The sequence below is a fragment of the Rhinatrema bivittatum genome, chromosome 1 (genome assembly GCF_901001135.1).
Source record: "Rhinatrema bivittatum chromosome 1, aRhiBiv1.1, whole genome shotgun sequence".
In the NCBI taxonomy this organism is placed as follows: domain Eukaryota; kingdom Metazoa; phylum Chordata; class Amphibia; order Gymnophiona; family Rhinatrematidae; genus Rhinatrema; species Rhinatrema bivittatum.
The window spans coordinates 746,670,427-746,688,191 of record NC_042615.1 but is presented as its reverse complement, the minus strand read 5'-3'; the positions used below and the strand labels follow the sequence as shown (position 1 = coordinate 746,688,191).

General features: G+C 43.1%; 2 protein-coding genes across 8 annotated transcripts in view; both read right to left on the bottom strand.

Annotated features, from left to right (window-relative positions):
• FYB1 (FYN binding protein 1) overlaps window positions 1–6,279 on the bottom strand; it is a 290,377-nt gene extending 284,098 nt beyond the window's left edge. For all 6 annotated transcript variants that reach the window (XM_029578325.1, XM_029578343.1, XM_029578354.1 and 3 more), the window contains exon 1: window positions 6,209–6,279. In XM_029578325.1, the coding sequence (XP_029434185.1) occupies window positions 6,209–6,211 (3 nt within the window). In that variant the 5' untranslated portion in view covers window positions 6,212–6,279. The remainder of the gene's footprint in view (window positions 1–6,208) is intronic.
• Window positions 6,280–9,908: 3,629 nt separating this feature from the next.
• Window positions 9,909–17,765, bottom strand: part of C9 (complement C9) — an 80,145-nt gene continuing 72,288 nt past the window's right edge. For both annotated transcript variants that reach the window (XM_029578302.1, XM_029578312.1), the window contains 3 exons: window positions 13,315–13,543; window positions 11,402–11,598; window positions 9,909–10,118 (listed from right to left, as the gene is read on the bottom strand). In XM_029578302.1, the coding sequence (XP_029434162.1) occupies window positions 11,441–11,598; window positions 13,315–13,543 (387 nt within the window). In that variant the 3' untranslated portion in view covers window positions 9,909–10,118; window positions 11,402–11,440. The remainder of the gene's footprint in view (window positions 10,119–11,401; window positions 11,599–13,314; window positions 13,544–17,765) is intronic.

The window sequence follows — 17,765 nt, the reverse complement described above, 5'->3', positions numbered from 1 at the left end:
ATGGCAGCTCTCAATTGGCTGCGGAAAAGCAAGCAGGATGCCTTTTTCAATGCTGCCGCAATCTCTCCTTAGCATGACAGCACTCCCGACCCACTGATAGAGACCCACTTCTTTGGGCAATATCCCAGGGAGACTTCATCTCCCATATGAGAAAGGCCCCCTCATCTGTGGGTACCGCCTGATCAAGCCACACCCCCGGCTTTGTCCAAGCAAGCCCCTTAATGATTCCTCCTCTCTGATCCTTCCCCTCATTTGGTCAACTGGAAGAAAACTTCCCATCTACCTCCGGTTGGTTTCCCATGTGCATTCTGGATGACACTTTCCATAGCTTTGCACTTTCTCCCATGTGGTGCTCTGAAGCACAAAGCTTCCCAAGAGCATTATTAAGGAAGCAGAGGGCAAGCTGGCAGGAGGCAAGTATGAAGCTCCCCTCCTCCTGACTGGGGGTGGGGGGGGGAGGGGGCAGGAATCATTGGGCCTTGAGATGGAGGAGTGCGGCTTTCAAAGGGAGGTGTCTAAGGAGGGAGGGGGCTACACATCAGAGTGGGGGAGGAGAGAGAGCTGAAGCACTTTATATGCCCAGAGAGGGGGGAAAGCTATTTATGTGGAAGGCGGAAGGAGATTGACTGGAGAGAGAGTGTAACTGCAGGGGTTGGGAGAGGACCTCACCGCCTCGCCTTTGCATTTTCACCATTTCCCCACCTTTCCTTCTCTGTCAAATAGTAATAATGCACGGGGAAGTTCCAGCGTAATCCTCCTTCCCCTAGGAGTTAGATGTCCTGTGGTAAACCCCCCTTGGGAAATTTTGCTCCTAGCACTCCACTTTTGTAAGCAGGGTGTGAATGGCTGAGCAGTTCCTTATCCTCCCATCTACCATGTTAAAACTGTACTATAGCCACACTAATATGATGGCGTTTTGCTCATCCTAAATTCTCAGTGTGTGATGCAACCTTTATTGCCAGTGCTAAAATCCATTAATGTGCACGGTAAAGGTCAGCACAATTTAGTGCAGCAACCCATTAGTGTAATTCCCTCCACTCCTTTTCAAGATATCATTGAGGCAAAATGTACATCATACAATGGGCTTTATTCAATAACCATTATTTTCACAGTTACAGAATAGGGAAAATGCTTTCTGAATGAGACTCATGCATAGTGAAATGAGGTGGATAATGCCTTGAACCATTTAGAACTGTGTTTACGTCTTGAGCTCATATCTCAAAAGGCAGAGAGAGCTTAGAGGTATTACAGAAAGACAATCAGAATGGGGTGGGAAATGCACCAAATGTCATATGAGTTGAGGCAGAAGGGGCCTAAATATCTATACCCGAGAAGAGAGAGAGAGGGAGGAAATGGTATTAATGGGTCACAAGAGTCAAGCCTTTTTCAACAAAAGGTAAATTGTAGAACTAGGGGTCATAATGTGAAGCTGTAAGGGGGAAGACTTGGGAGCCATGCCAGGAAACAATGTTTTCATGGAAAGGGTGATAAATATTTGGAATGCCCTTCCATAGGAGACAAAAACAGCTCCAGAATTAAAAAATGCATAAGATAAGCACAGTGGGGGCAATATTCAGCTGCTGAGCGGCTCGGCTAGTTAGCCGATAAACCTATCCAGCTAATTAGCAGGGTATAGCAGCTATCCTAAACTGAACCGTAGATGTTTATCCAGCTAACTTTAGGACAGGTCAGTGGCACGACTAGAGCTAGCTGCATAAGTTATCTGGCTAACTCCGCTTCTCCCTGGAATGTCTTCTGCCTACCTCCAGAATGCCCCCGACTTATCCAGCTAGAATTTATCTGGCTATGTCTTTAAATTTGCTGGTTTAGCCATTTAGATGGATAACTTTTCCATTTCCATCTAAAATGGCTTTTGAATATCGTCCTCAGAGTAACTAGTGGCAAGAAGATGAACATGTAGTACTGCACGGAATGGCAGTTACAACCCATAACATCAGTGGTGCATCAGAAAAAGCATGGGGGAAATTGCACGGGGTGGCAGTTGCTTGGAACGGTGTGATTGTATCAGTGGCAGTTACAACCCTAAAGAGCAATATAGGATTGCATCGGGACTCTAGGAAAGCCTGGGGGTAACCTGCATGGAGCGACAATTATAAACTTGAACAGCAGCAGTAAGATTGCATGGGAGTAACCAGCATGAAGCAACAATCACAACTCTGTACAGCAGTGGTACAAATGCATCAGGACTCCAAAAAAAGCATGGGGTGGCCAACAGTGATGGACTTTGGGCATGTTTGTGATAAATATGAGAGGAGGGTTGAGAGATTTGGAGAGAGTTGGTGTTCAGCTTCATTTGGGATTTGTATGTACACATCTACCAAATGAGGATGAATCTCAACTTGACAGTCTGGATGGGCCATTTTGGTTTTTATCCGCTGTCGTTCACTATGTTACTAGTCGTCTAAAATAAGGCAAACAAAGGAAGTTTTCTTGACTTTTCTGAGATACGTAACCTATTGCAACAGCATTTGTTTAAGCACAGGATCAGATTTTTTTTTTAACTTGTTAAACTTTGTACATATTTTCATATCAAAAATTGTCCTAAATCCTGCATTTAGATTAGTCAAGGCCTATGTCACTGAAATGACAATATGGTAGGCAAGGCTGAATTTAGGATTTGGGCACTCATAGACAGGATTGGATAGTGGGGAGTGTGAGACCCTGGAGAGCAGTTAGTGGGTAAACTCTCTCAACCCCTATTCCCCTCCAGGGTCCCAGAGTGCCAAGGTAATGCCTTTTTGAAGCAGACAACTGGAGCAGGCTCCTCTTTGGCACAGTTGCACTCCTCTTTGATCTGGGTATTTGGCACCTTCAAAATCTGGTGCCCCAGGCAATTGCCTTAGATACCTATGCCTAAATCCAGGCCTGAGGGAAGGTGAAAAGGTTAGGCCTGAGGACGCTTTCAGTTTCGATCAGACAGGCTCTGAACAATAGAGAATCAATGCTGCACTGAAGAAATCCAAGAAGATGTAGAAGAAACCTTTGAGAACAAAGTTCCTTAAATAATCTTTTCTGTGGAAAAAGTCACTGCCCACATTTAGAGTGCCCTGATAATCAACCCTGTCCAGCTGCATTAACTTCCTTTTTTATAGTTCTTATATGTAATAACACAAATTGTGATCAGTAGAAGATGAGGGAGGGGGAGGACTCCGAATAGAGGAACGGGGAGAGGAAGGGGGATGGGGGGAAATGTTCCAAGCTATTTCTGCAGGTAAATTTGCATTTTTGCTTTTTGAAAATTATCCCTTGCCCTGCCTCCCATATTCCCCACATCAGTCTCGCTCTCCCTCTTCCCAGTGACCTTCCCCACTGTCTTCTGGTCCTCTCTAGCTCCTCTTCCTTGCATTCCTCCTTCATCCTGGGTCCTTTGACTTCTTCTGCTTCCCCTGTCCTCTCTCTCATTCTGCCTTCCATCCCAAATTTGGTCTTTTCCTCTTCTGGTCCCCAGAACTCTCATATTCTTCACCCCCGGAAAGCTCTCCCCACATCCTCCTTATTTCTGGAAAGCTCTCAACCCCTCCCCACCAGTCCCTAGCAATGTCTCCCTCCCATAGCAGATCTCTAGTGCAGTCTGGCCTCCCCTTCCCCTGATCCTCTCTGCTCTGCGGCCATACCACCCCCCCATATCAGGGACCCTATCTCCTTTGCCCTGGCCCCTGCCCAAATCACCAGACCTCTGGGTCTTATTCTCCCCATTTCTGGCTTCCTCAGGCTTTTGCCCTCCATATCTCCTTCTCCAAGCACCTCTCCCCCATCCTGGATCTTCTCTCGCGCCCTCCTGTTCTATTTCTCATTTTGTTCCCACCCCAAGTTTATTCTTTTCTCCTCCTAAGCCCTCATGTCACATCCCCATACCCTGCCTCTTCTCCTCCATCTTCTCTCTGACTCCCTCTGCCTCCTGATCCCTATTGTAACTGGCTTAGCTCTTCTGATCCTCCTCCAAAGCTGGCAAGAGGAGCAGCACTTCACACAGTGTCAGATTACTTCCTGTGCTGGGCCGGTCTCATGGTATGAGCCGCACCGAAGCTTGCAATCCTCATGGCTCGAACCTCGAGAACGGTCCAACTTGTCATGCGAAGCAGATGCTGTACTAAGCACTTATTCTCCTGCTTGCCGAGGAGAAATGGGCATCGCAGAGATCCTGGGGCAGAGGGGAGGTGCAGGGAGGACACTAAACGGCCGAATTTTAAAACACCCATGCACACAAATAGCGTCACTTACATGCACAATTGCTGGGCCCTGAAAAGGGGGCGGGCCGGGGGACGGGGTCTGTGCGGGGAGAGGCGGGATGGGGCGGGGCGGAGGCTGGCCAGGACAGCAGCCATTAGCCACTGTCCCGGGGAAGCTCGCACCAGCAGTCGGCCAGCGCGCGGAAAATATTTCTGCTCCACGGGAGTCGTAAGCAGTAAAACAAAAAAAAAGATTAAGTTTCTGGGATGGGTTAAGGGGGTAGGAAGGAGGGGGAAGAGGAAGGGGGTTTAGGTGGGGGGTAGGGAAGTTCCCTCCCAGTCCATTTCTTAATTGGAGCAGACTGGGAGGGAACAGGGAAAGCCCGATTTCCTTCACAGTAAGCACCTACCTAAAGTCTCCTATGATAACTGATTGACCTAAGAAATTCAGAACACCAGTCATTTGAGCATTTAACATGGAAAAAAGAAAAAGAGAAAATTGTGCTACCACAGCTGTGGAAAAAGTGGCCACTGCCGCTATTCCAATATGCAAATAGATGTGGCAGTGGTGATTAATGAACTGTTTGCTCATTCCTTCCTCTGTACTAAGGTGCAGTAACAGGCATAGTAGTTCCCAAGGAGTAAAATGAAAATACTTCCACCTGGGAGGATGGCTTTATGAGGGCGCTAGAAAGCCCAGAAGGGAAGCGTTTGGTCCGCGTGTTGGCTAAATTTGGAACTGGAACGGAAGTGGCAGCAGCACATGGAGGAAGGAGACAGACAGGCAGACAGTGGGATAGAAAGATGGAAAGGAAGAAAAAGAACTGAAAGTGTGTGTGTGGGGAGGGGGAGTGAGAGCCTGAGGAAACAGGAAAAGTGAGAGTGCAAGGAAAAAGAAAATGTGAGAGTGGGAGGAACCTTCAAAGCCTCTGAGGAAGGCTCATTTTTAGCTCAAGTTCAGCATTGTGTGCTGCAACGTGCTTACTGCAGACACGATAAGCTTGCGTGCTGAAAAAATTCCAGCCCTATATTATTCTGCATATCATGACCTTCGTACCTAGTATGCTATTGCCCAATTAGCACACACAGAGCCTTCCAAAGCTACCGGAGGTTAGTGCATAGGTCCCTTTATGCTTTTTTTTTTTTCTAGCTATGACTAATCAACCAGATACTTTTTACTTTTTAAATCCTGTTAATACAGCAAATGACCCCATCTGAAGTGACTACTTTTCAATGTTAACTGGAGAGGAGATAGGTTTCCACTTGCAGTTTTACAGTTGCTACATTCAGCAATGGACACTGCTTTGCCTATTTCACTGGAATGGGATTTTTCCCTTTTGAGTATATTATGTGACAGAATGATTGGAATTAAATAACATTTTATTTAATCTACTTCAAAGACAGATCTACCTAAAATATCTGACTTCTTTTTTTGTGTTTGATGCAACATTATGAAGATTACAATGCATTTGTCTGCTCACTTTTAACAACATGATTTGAAAGAATCAGGTGAGAAAAGCAGAATTACAAAAGGCTTTTGCTGTAGGCTCTAAAACAAGAGCAACTCTGTTCTGATCTGAGAAAGGAGATTCTGCGATGACATTCGGATGGCAAACGACATGGTTCCTGCTTTTCAGTTTTGGTTGCTCTGAGGCACCCATGTCAAATCTGTGCTCTCCCTTCTTCTCCAAATCATACCCTGGAGCCCTAAAGGAGGAATTTCCATTACTCTTCCTGTTTATTCCCCCTGCTAAATATTCAAAGGTGTAATTATGGGGCCTCCTATATTCAGCTGGAGCTGGTGCACTTGATCTAACAGGCAGGAACGGTGAAGCGAGCAAAGCCTTTCCACTGCAGAATGACAGCGGTGAACAGAAAGAAAAGTTCCGCGGATCGGCTGCATGGCTCTGGGAGGGAGTTTTCCCGGAGAAGTCCTACTGATGATTTCCCCCTTCAGATCTCGCTTGAAACCCTCCCACTCCCCCATTAACGCCGTATAGTAAAGCCTTGGTGCTTACCATTGTTTAGGCTGCTAGGTTTCAGCAAGGAAGAAAAGATGCATGTCCTGCAATGTCAGGATATTATTCGCAAATGGTCTTTACTGTGCAGTGCCCACTTCCTTTTTTTTTTTTTTTTTCTTTGTAAAGTCTGTGGTTTGTCCGGGCAGCTCGGTAAAACATCTCAGCAAAAACCGCTCCTTGCTTTGCATGCTTATCAAACGGCATAGTGTTGCTTGGCAGGGCAAGGGTTTTTTTTTTTATCATCATTAATCATAATAGTGCTGCTTGTAGAAAAGTGTAATTGTCAGCTACTTATAGTGAATACACAGCAGGTTCAATTTGTCACTTGCAGCTCCAGATATTAGTTTTTTTTTTAAATTTCTTTCAAAGGGACACCATTAAGAATACAAAGGAACAGAAATTTGCATAAAAGGATTTTAATGCCCCTTTTTTGGTGACATTTGAAATTTTAGCAATGTCCTGACTTTATTATTATTTGAGGAAGGGAAAAGTAGCCTAGTGGTTAGAGCAGGGGGCTATGAACCAGGAGACCAGTTTGAGTCCTGCTGTCACTCCTGGTGACCTTGGGCAAGTCACTTTACCCTCCATTGCCTCAGGCACAAACTTAGTTTGTAAGCTCTCAGGGGATAGGGAAATACCTACAGTCCCTGAATGTAATCCACTTTGAAGTGCTGTGAAAAATGGATTACATCTTAGAAAATGGTGTGGGCCATGCATTGCTCCTTCCATGTGACAGGGGCCAACCAATGGCACAGGGTCCATTTTGTTTACTGGCAGCCGACGGCCCAAGAGCATGGGGTCGCTCCCAGGACCCCCCCTGCTGGACCATGAGGGACTTTAGGCAAGGAGGGTTGTAATTAACTAAAGTTGAAGGGGTGGGGGTTTCCATTTTTTTCAGAGAAAATTGCCTAGAAAAAAAAAAACCCAACCGGTTGGAAAAAATAGATTTCCACGGGTCACCCGATCCTAAGACCGACCCGGCAGATAAAAACGAAGCCCAACCCTATAAAAGTGTGCAAGGGATCAACCATGCGGGATCAACCAAGTCGGGGAAGACAACAGCATGCACAGTTTTACATTTTCAAAACTATGGGCAATATTTTTCCAGGAAAAAAACAACAACCCATGGAGAACACAGGCACCAATCCCTGCAAGTATTTTTATCCCTGGGTGGTTTTCAAACACAAAATATACTTGTACTTTTGAGACGTGGTGAAAGGCTGCAATCTACCAGCATAGCTTTGAAAATTCCTTTCCAGGGTCGGTGACACTGGCTGGTTTGGAGCAGTCTTGGTTAGCTTTGCATATCTTTGCTGTTTCATCACAGATAAAAATAACAACACATTTAAATTTATTTTCAACTATATATTTGGGGCCTGATTGAACAAAGTGTTTCCCCATAAAGCATAGAATGGGGGAAAAGCATAGGTGAATTTTAAAAGCCCGGTGAGTGCCAAAACCGGTAAATATGCGGCACAAGTCAGGCCGGCGTGTGCTAGAGCTGATTTTAAAAGCCTCCCGCGAACGTGCGTATCTCCCGCTGCACACAGAAATGAAAAGCTACCAAAAAAGGGGCGGGGAGTGGGCGTGGTCTGGATGGGGTATGGGAATTTCTGGATTTCTAAATGAAACCATGCTGTATAATTTTACTTCTGTTTTGGAGGCCGTGCAAGTTGTAAAACAAAAAAATCTAGACAGATTAGCCAGGTTTTAAGGATCGGGTCTAACAGGGGAGAAGGGAGGCTATTAAAGTTTGGGGGTTTGTAAGTCCTTTTCCTTACCTTGGTGAAACTGGGAACTAACTGGGAAGACTGGTAATGGTGTCAGTGTGCATGCTTTTTAAAATACCCCTACTTACCCGGCAGAAGTGGCATTTGGCGGGCAGGTGCATGTCCTCTTAAAATTACGCGCACGTGTGCATGCAGTCAGGCTATTTTATAACATTCATGTATCTACGCGTGATAAAATGGCTACGTCCCTGGGTGTGGGCCGACAAACGCATGCACATGTGCGCCTGAGTGCCGCTTTCAATGTTACAGTCCCTGTGAATCAGGGCCTAAATTTTAATAAATATCTGCAAACTAAGGCCTAGATTTATCAAAATGTGGTAAGTATTGCATGTGATAGCAAAAGGGGTGTGGTTTATGCAAATATTCAGTTTATTGCAGTTTGCACTAATTACCTATGAGATGAGCTAAGTTAGTGCAAAGTGTGACAACATCATCAGACTTTGTGATAGGTGCCAGACCTGTTGTAATTGCTGCATACAAACCACTGGGGGAGTGAGTGAGCCTGGCCATAATGTCATCGCCCTAGATAGGTATTTGTATCCCTATGGAAGGCCTACCTAGTAACTCAAGGTGAGGTTTAGGTATTAGTGTAGGGGGTTAGGGGCCACTTTGACATTCAAAGTGAGACGTACGAACAGAACAGTACTCTCTTGTGAAGATTTGATGACCTTCGGAGTGAGGAAACTCACTCCAAGATGAGATTTGGGCAATGTCATCTCAACCTAGCTTTGCTTGCTCTCTCTCTCTCACTCACTCACCACCCACTCACACATGTTAAGTCTGTGCAATAGCACTTCACAGACAGGCTAACCCAGCCCACCCCTAGCTCCTCCTATTTTCCAAATTTGCATCACACCATACGATATAGTGCTATCGCATGCATTAACGAGGCTTTTCGCATGCGATAAGCCCTTAACGCATACAAAAAAGCCTTAGCGCATTTTGATAAATGACCCCCTAAATTAGAATTCTTTCCAACGATAATTTTCTAAAAATAAATAAGTACAGGATCAGGTCCACCAGCAGCCTCCACCTTCCATTTTTTCTCAGTGGGGACAAGGAAGCGAGTTCAAAAAAGTTTCTGGATTGGTGACCCAACTTTTATAATCTCCTGTTTTTCATTCATTTCCCTTTATGGTACAAAATTACTGATTTGTTTCAGAAAGTGGAAAGCTGGCCCGCCCTACTGAGCAAGTTTGTGTCAAGCTGAAGTTTCTGGGGCGTACATTTGCATGGCTCGGTTGCTGTAGCATATGTTTGCAATTCCTTTTTTACAAACCAGGATGGATTCCTTTGCATCTGCTTTCCTGGCATTGCTTAAGCTTCCCAGGGAGCATCCGTGTTTGGAAGAGAGATAAAAAAAAATCCGATTTGTACAAACAAGTGGGCACTATTTTCAAACATGCTCAAGAGAAAAGCACTATGGTTTTCTGTGAATTATAACCATTTGGCACAAAAGTAGGGCACACAACGATGCAAGTCAGTTTGCTTGAAGGAGTTGGAGATATCTTCTGGCCCTCCCTCCCACCATCAGGAGGAGAGCAAGGCTTTTTCATCTGCATGCACCTCCTTCAATCACAAGTCCGGCAGGTCCTGCAGGGGTTCGGACTGAAGCCAGCAGAGGAGAAGACAGATTAGAAGGGCTGCTCTCCTCCTGCTGGTGGGAAATGGATGGTGCTGGGCAGGTAAGTGCAAAGGTTAGGGGGAGGATTGTGGGGGAGGGGGTTGGGTGGGGAAGGGAAGGCAGAGGAGGCTGTTGCTACCACAGAGCAGATAGGGCCATCCCAATTTTCAACCATGTCTTCAACTTATATTTGCAATTTTACTGGCAAGAATGTCTACAAATGAGGGCAGACCCACACAAGAAATTTGATCAAATTGAGGATCTGGTAAAGAAAAACTCGGTACACGGAGGAAAGCACCTTTATTCATACACAGGGTGAAGAGAAAAGTTAGTAAATCCATCACTGAGAGAAAAGCAGCCGGCAGAAGGCAGTCAATTGGTTGTGAATCGTGGACTTTACTAAGAAATGCTTGTTCATTTCTATTTTTTTATACTGTACGTTCTTCGTGAAGATGGAGTTTGTTTGTTTTTTTAAATCATTCCACAAAAACACCTGTCAAAATGAAGAAAGAGAAAATACAGCATGTTTTATACTTGATTTGGTTTACGATTACTACGATATCCTTCTCTACTTATTTGCCTGGAAAGTATTATTCTTTTCTAACAGTCTGCACCTGTCGCTAAACATTTTAAACACAGGGATCTCTCTCTCTTTCTGTTTTATATATATATATATATATATATATATATATATATCCACACAGAGACACACACATTAAACATGCACAACAAGAGCAATCTTAATTTTGTGAACCCATTTTACATTATTATTATTTATTTAATTTGATTGACCGCTAATTGATACAATGTCATCAAGTCGGTTTTACAGTATCAAGGTCTCTGCTCGCAACGGAGGCAGGTCAGGGCTGTGCTGCTCCTGAAGGAGGCCGATTCTGTAACCCTACTTAATGGAGAAGAGCGAGGTTATTTTGAAGCCTGGCAGAATAGGCAGGAGACTGTGATGCACTGGGAATTTCATACTGTGGCAGAGCTTCAGCCAGGAAGGCAAGGACACTCATATATGGTTGGCTCTGACGCCGCATTCTCTCTCTAAATAAGAACTGCTGACTCGGTGACTTCTTTGTGAAGGCCCTTGGACAGCCATGATGCCTGCCCTGCTGATCTCGTGCTCTTCCTTGCACATTCTGTTCTCCTGTCCCTGTTCCAAAGTCACAGAGCCTGGGGAGTTACACAGTCACACTTGCTTGTGCAGTGCAGCCTGTCTTCACTGTGGCATCAGCTTCCCTAGTCTGTCTACTAACTGCTGCTGAAGTAACAGAAACAGTGGGAAATGATTCTGGCCATGTGAACAGGGTTTGGTCCAATCTCAAATTCATCGTCACTTTCCAGATACAAAAATTGAGTCCTAATAAGTATCTAACTATAATAAAAAGAAAAGCTGCCCAGCACCTGCATAGCTGGTATGCAAATTGAGCTCTGCCTCCTCCGTACTCTCCAAATTCACCCCTCTCTCTCTCTCTGTATGGTAACTGAGTTCTGCCCCTTTCTCTTTGAATTGTCCAACCCACTCTCTACTATGCTTTAGCTCTGCCCCTCTCTCTGCCTGTACTCTTCAGCTCTGCCTTTCTCCCTCTCTCTCAGAATAGTCAATCCGCTCTCTACTATCACACAGTACACCCGAGCTGAATGTGCACTCTCTATTACCCCACATTTCAATTATGGACTTCTTACACTTCACAGTACTTCCTTGTCCTTGGACGGGCTTTTACTACTAGTTATATATAATGCTTTTACAATGTGTTTTGTGCAACTAACCTCTTTTTTCTTTGTTCGTGCAATAATATATGATTATTTCTAACAAGTGCTTTTTCTGATGCTTTCGCCTTCACACAATTTGCCTCCGTTTTGCGGCATAGGATTGTTACACTGGCGAGTCTGTGTTCGCTCTCCACCCTTACATGCAGACCAGTCTGACCAGCATCCCCATTTTCCATCAATAGCAGGATTTGTATCTGTCAGATTTAAATATTCCATCATTACTTCTGGATCCTTCAACACAGACCTTATAGGGTAAATTTTCAAAAAGGTATCCAACAGAAAAAGTATACACATATTTTTCAGCCTGCACAAACCAAACTGATCTTCAAGCACATAGTTTTGTGATTGAAGATCATGTTGTTAGGTGGATAATAAGTATGTATGTACCTTAAATTCATCTAAAAATACCGAGTGCATGCTCTAGTCAGATAGGATGCGGGACTCAAAAGACCTTGGTCTGACCCAGCATGGCAATTCTTATGTTCTTAAGTTCTGTACTTCCTCTCCCAGCTCACTCAGGGTGCAGTGCTTTTCAACATCAGTTTTGGGCCCACTCTTACCTTCTTCTCAGTTATATAGTGGCACCTGTACTGCTCTACCTGCTACTTCTGCTGAGGCATTAGCAGCAGCATTGAAAGCAGCAGTGTGCCAGGGAAACTGGGAATACATGCTCCTGTCCCTACAGTTCTCCTTCCCCAACTCCAGACACTTCCTGTCTAGACAGGAAGTATAATGTGAGAGTGACAATTGGTCATCCTGACAAGCAGTGCATGATTATCATATCTGCGGTGCACTGATGTGGACTGGGGAAAGAGAAACACATATGGAAGTTAAGATGATGAGAGAGTGACATGAAGAAAGGAACCTGAAAGAAGGAAAGAGAGGAACGTGAGGGGGCAAAATGAAATGAGAGGAAAGTTGAAGAAGAAGAAGAAGGAGGGGATGTAGACAATCTTGTGGGGGAAGAGGGGGAATGGATAAGACAGGAGCCTGAGGTGGGAAAAAAACATTAAGGGAGGGGGCAGGAGATGATCATGGTGGATAATGGAAGGGAGAAGAAAGGACCTTGAGGAGGGAAACAGAGGAATCTGGAGGAGTGGGTAGAAAAAGAAAGTTACAAGAAAGGGGGAAGAGAGAAGCTTTGGGGTGGGGAGGGGGAGGAGAAGAACCTGGGAGGACAGGGCTGGAGACAAATATGGGGGAAATAAAGAACAGAAGTGCCAGGCCAGGGTCAGACCAAAGGACTGTTAAGCCCAGCATCCTATTTCTGATAGTGGCCAATCCCAAAAAGTAAATTCAATGTTTGTTGTTCACTCCCTGGAATAAGTGATGAGTTTCCCGGAGTTGCCAGATTAATAACTGTTTATGGACTTTTCCTCCTGGAACTTGAATGGAAGGACATGGTGGAAGAAGAGAGGAATCTGAAGCGGTGAACATGTGGCAACAGTTGAGGAGGTAAATTGGGGGATAGAGACAGGTATTGAGCTCAGAGAAACGTGAAGGGAAGAAGAGAGAAGAAAGAACGGGGAGTAAGAGTAGAGTAAGATAGGAAAGATAATATAATTCTCCTGCATGGCTTGTGTTTTCTCTCATTCTGTTGATCTGCATTGTTGCTTTCATTTTCTTCTCTATTTGTCTTTTTTTTCTCTCCTTCTTTTGAGCACTAGGCTAATGCAGGAAGGCCAGAGGTTGTGAATGAAAGAGGTGCTCCCCTCTGTGGCACTCTCTCTATTTGTGCTTATTTCTCAGACAAGCATGTGAAAAAAAAAAAGGAATAGGTAAGATAGCTTCGTCTGAATATACTGTGTAGCTTTTTGGTACAGGTTTGTTTGTTTTTTTAATATATGGTTAATCAATGAGCTCAAGCTAGTATAAAATATGGCTAATGACCTAAAAATAAATGTACTTACTTTGGAAGAGCTCTGACTTAAGAATTTGGCAGGCAATGCCTTCATAATGTTGGGTGCATTTACACAAGCACTCTCCATCCAGCAGCAGCACCGTGCCGCCGTTCTGACAAGGCTGGCACTTGCATGAACTGAATTCGGCCAGGTAATCCTCAATTGCTCTTTCCAAAAGCTGCTTCTTTTCATATGCATCTTTCATCTTGATGGGTATGAGAGTGTATATTGGAGATAGCTGTGAATAAAACAGCCTCCTTTTATTATTTAATTCAGTCAAACTTTTTTATTTATTTATTTGTGTGTTTTTATATACAGAAGTTTGGTACAAGCCTTCATTCCGGTTTACAAATATAACAACTTCTTACATTAAAGGTCATAACAATTGATATAATATGTTAACAGATACACTTTAACATTTATCTTTACTAACGGTAGCATGGTAACATTTAACTTTACTAATGGTAACATGTTAACATTTGTCCTTCCAGGCTTATCCAAGGCAAGTTAGAGTAAAATATAACACACCATGCCAATAGTTGCAGCAGATTCATACAAAGCATCATCAAAATAATCAATAATAAAGCATAAATAACTTCAGTCAAACATAATTAAAAGCAAAAAATCCCAATGTTAACTAATACTTAAAATATAAATAAAAATGTAATGATTATTAAAATTAACAATTAGATGCCAAATCTGAACAAATAATACATTTGACAGCTATTTCCCAGAAAATAAATCAGAGAGAACAACCAACTCAGTCAGATACCTACACTATGATAAGCTCAAAGTACAAAATTATGAATCAGTTGTCATATGCTTTAGTAAAAAGCCACATGGCAGCAAATGTATTAAATACTAAATACAGTTTATCAGACAAGCCTGGATGGAAGTTGGTTCCATAAAAAAGGGGCCAGTGCAACAAAAGGATCAAGTTAAGTGATCAGGTAGGGTTATGAAGAATTGGATTGGGCTTCTTTGACTTAAGAGGACTTGTGCAGTATTTAAATGGCAGAGTTATGCTTTAGCTACTGGCTGTAGAAGTTTCTTCCCCACAATTTGATTGGTTCAACAAGTATAATTCATTATGATAGATTTAGGTCACATGAGGTTTATATATAAGGGATTGATGTCATTTAATGCTTACCTAGTGCTTTTGCTTTATAATTTTGGAGAGGACAGGCTTACCATAGGAGACAGCCTCTTGCATTGGTATATTCAAGGAGATTTTTCTTCTGACACTTTAAAAAGATAAGTAACATTCACTGATGAAGGACTTAGGGGTTTATTTTCCAAATCGCGTTATGGCCTTTTCACACACGTTAAGGCTTATTCGTATGCGAAAAACGCCTTAACGCATGCGAAAAGCACCATAACGCATGGTGCGATGCTAATTTGAAAAAGGGGGAGGACTTAGGCACAGGATGTCTGTCAAAGTGGGCTGGCTTCACAGTTTGCAAAGCCATATCACACAGTTTTAATGCCGGAAATAACGACACCTTTTTCATTGGCGTTAAGCTGTGTGATATGGCTATATCGCACTTTGCAATCTTTTCGCAAATAGCCTTTTGGGTATTTTAGGCTGAGAGACAGAAAGAGAGAGAGAGAGAGAGAGAGAGAGAGAGAGAGACTAGCTATAAAGCCCTTCTAGTAATTAGGTATTTATACCTCCATAGAAGGCCCACCCATTAGTGTAGGTGGTAGAGGGCACTTTCACATGCAGAGTGAGACGTACGCAATACACTCTTGTGAAGATTTGATGTCCTTTGGAGTGAGGAAACTCACACAAAGATGAGATTTGTACAATGTTTTCTCAACCTAGTTTGATGTTACCCAGGTTGAGAGTCCATCAAGCTAGGTTGAGAGAACATAGCACAAATCTCATCTTTGTGTGAATTTCCTCACCCTGAAGGACATCACACCTTCACAAGAGTGTACTGTTCTGTTCGCCATCTCACTCTGGATGTCAAAGTGGCCCCTAACCCCTACACTACTACCTAAACCTCACCTTGAGTTACTGGGTGGGCCTCCTATAGAGGTATAAATACCTAGCTACTAGAAGGGCCTTATAGCTGGTCAGTCTCTCTCCCTCCCTCTCCCTCTCTTTCTCTCATTGGGATAGGCTATTACCATAAAACACACCTCTTCCTATTCCATGTGATAGTTTGATTAATCTAGCCCTTAGTTTGAATGATGTTGGAGAATGGTTTAATTTGAGAGTGTATTTTGCACCGATTTAAATGTGTCAAGCTTTGCAGCACTGGGATATAACATATTGCTTTGGAAAATAAATCAAGTTTTTAGAAAATTTACAGAGACTTTAAAAAAAATTAGGATGGAAGGAGGTTGATTAGTTTATGACTATAAAGACATCATATAACTGTTGACCTTGGTTGGCGACAGCATTAAAAATTATATGAAACTAGCAACTCTTCCTTTAACAATTTTTTTGAATTATAATTTTTTTTGAATTATATTTTTTTAAATTACATGTCTCTAGTTATATTGGTCCATTTCTGACTTTGTAACTGGCCGTATGGAGCCATGTGTTGAAGTGACATCACTTCTGCATCTCTCCCCATAGAGCCAGCACCATTTTGAAATCTGATATACAATGGGCAGGGGAGAACAACATCGCTCCTGCCCTTTTCATTGTAGGAAGCCCATGGAGGCCTATTTTGGTTTCTTTTTTGTTCTGGGCTTTTGTTTTTAATTTTTTTTTAATTCAGAAAATGAACTGAAAAAAAATTACATGAACAGTATAATCAAAAATCCTGAAACGAAAACCAAACTGAATCAAATTTTGTTTTATTGTTGCACATCCCTGCTGGGTATTTGTCTTTGTCTGTTGTTCAGCTTTCTCACTTTGTTAGATGGGTATAGTAATCTTAGAAAGGTCTGTTGTAGATCAAGATGAGAATCTCTCTCAGAGAAGTTGGAACAAATACAGTTGTACCACACAGCTTGACTTTAGACTATAGACCAGGTAATTGGGTGAAGCTCTAGGCATATAAATATGCACGTTGGTCGGTGGGTTTCAGGTATAACGAGGTTCCTATGTGTTTCTTGTATTGTTGCACAGTAGTAATAAGCTATATTTATTAATCCCTCCTATGGGGCACTCAAAGCGATTTCCAAAAACATAAAGTACAAATACAACACAGAAATACATAATAAATAAATATTAACTCAAACACAAATAATAAATCAGAATTCATTAAAATAAAATGAACATTAGCATAAAGAAACAGAGCACCAGAGGTCACCAGTGGGAGCTTTGTACAGACTCACCAACTCCTGGCCTGAGAGGTTTTGGGGAGGGTCCTAGGTAGGTTGGAGGAGTAGGAGTTGGGGTGGTAATATGGCAGGAGGATGATGAGGTGGGAGTCATTTTTTACATTTCTTGTGTATGTGTGTATGGGAGGGAGCATTGGGTAGCTATGGCCTGTCATGATGTTTAATTCTTTTGGTGGGGGTCAGGATCAAGTGCCATGCCCACAATACAGTTTTTATTCTTTTGGGAGGGGGAGATGTAGTGGGAAAAGGTCCTGCTGGTAAGGTTTGTTCTTTTTTTTAGCTTAATTAACTATATACTTAATATAGGCAATGAATTCTAAGTTATCCATGTAAACACCTGCCCAGATAACTCCATCATAAAAAAACTTTGCCAGGCTACCAGCTAAGCTGAAGCCCTGCCCACTATGTGCGCCCACACTGTCTGTTTTTATCTGGCTAGGTTTTAGCCTGTTAATAACTTACCCGGATAAAACATAGCTGATCAGTGAGGGTGGGGGGAGGAAGGACATGAATTAGTGAATGGATGATGGAGGATATTGAGATGGAAAGAATCAAAAGTCAGGAAAGAGCCACAGAAAGAAAGATTGTGTGTGTGTGTGTGGGAGGGGGGATGGGGGGGGGGGGAGAGAGAGAGAAGATAAGAGAAGAGCCCAAGGAAAAGGGAACATGCGGCATATGACTGAGGGAAAGAACCAACGAGAAGGAGTGACTCGGCGAGGAGGAGATGGAGGGCTCATAAGGCATTGTAGGTGACAAACAAGCTGGATTATTGCTAAGGATGTTTGTTTTCAGTTTTTATTTTATTTTGCCTGGGGATTTCAATGTTAGAAAAATGACTGATATAACACACAGGAGAAAAAACAGTGCGAAAGTCATTTTTCCACCGATTTGTTTTTTGTTTTCACATTGAAAACAGGTCCCTAAATATTGGATAAGGGAGAATTTTAAGAAGGAGGGAGATGGTGAAGATGGAGGGATGAGAAAATAGAAAGATAGAAAGAAGAAGAAGAAGTAGTGAAGAGGGGATTGAAGCAAGAGAGAGAGAGAAGCAGAGAGAGAGAAAAAAAGATGACAATGGGATGAAAGAGAAAGTTTAATCAGAGACAAAACTGCTAGGCTTCTTTATTTCTGCAAGTTTGAGCCCGTCTGATGCCTCTGCA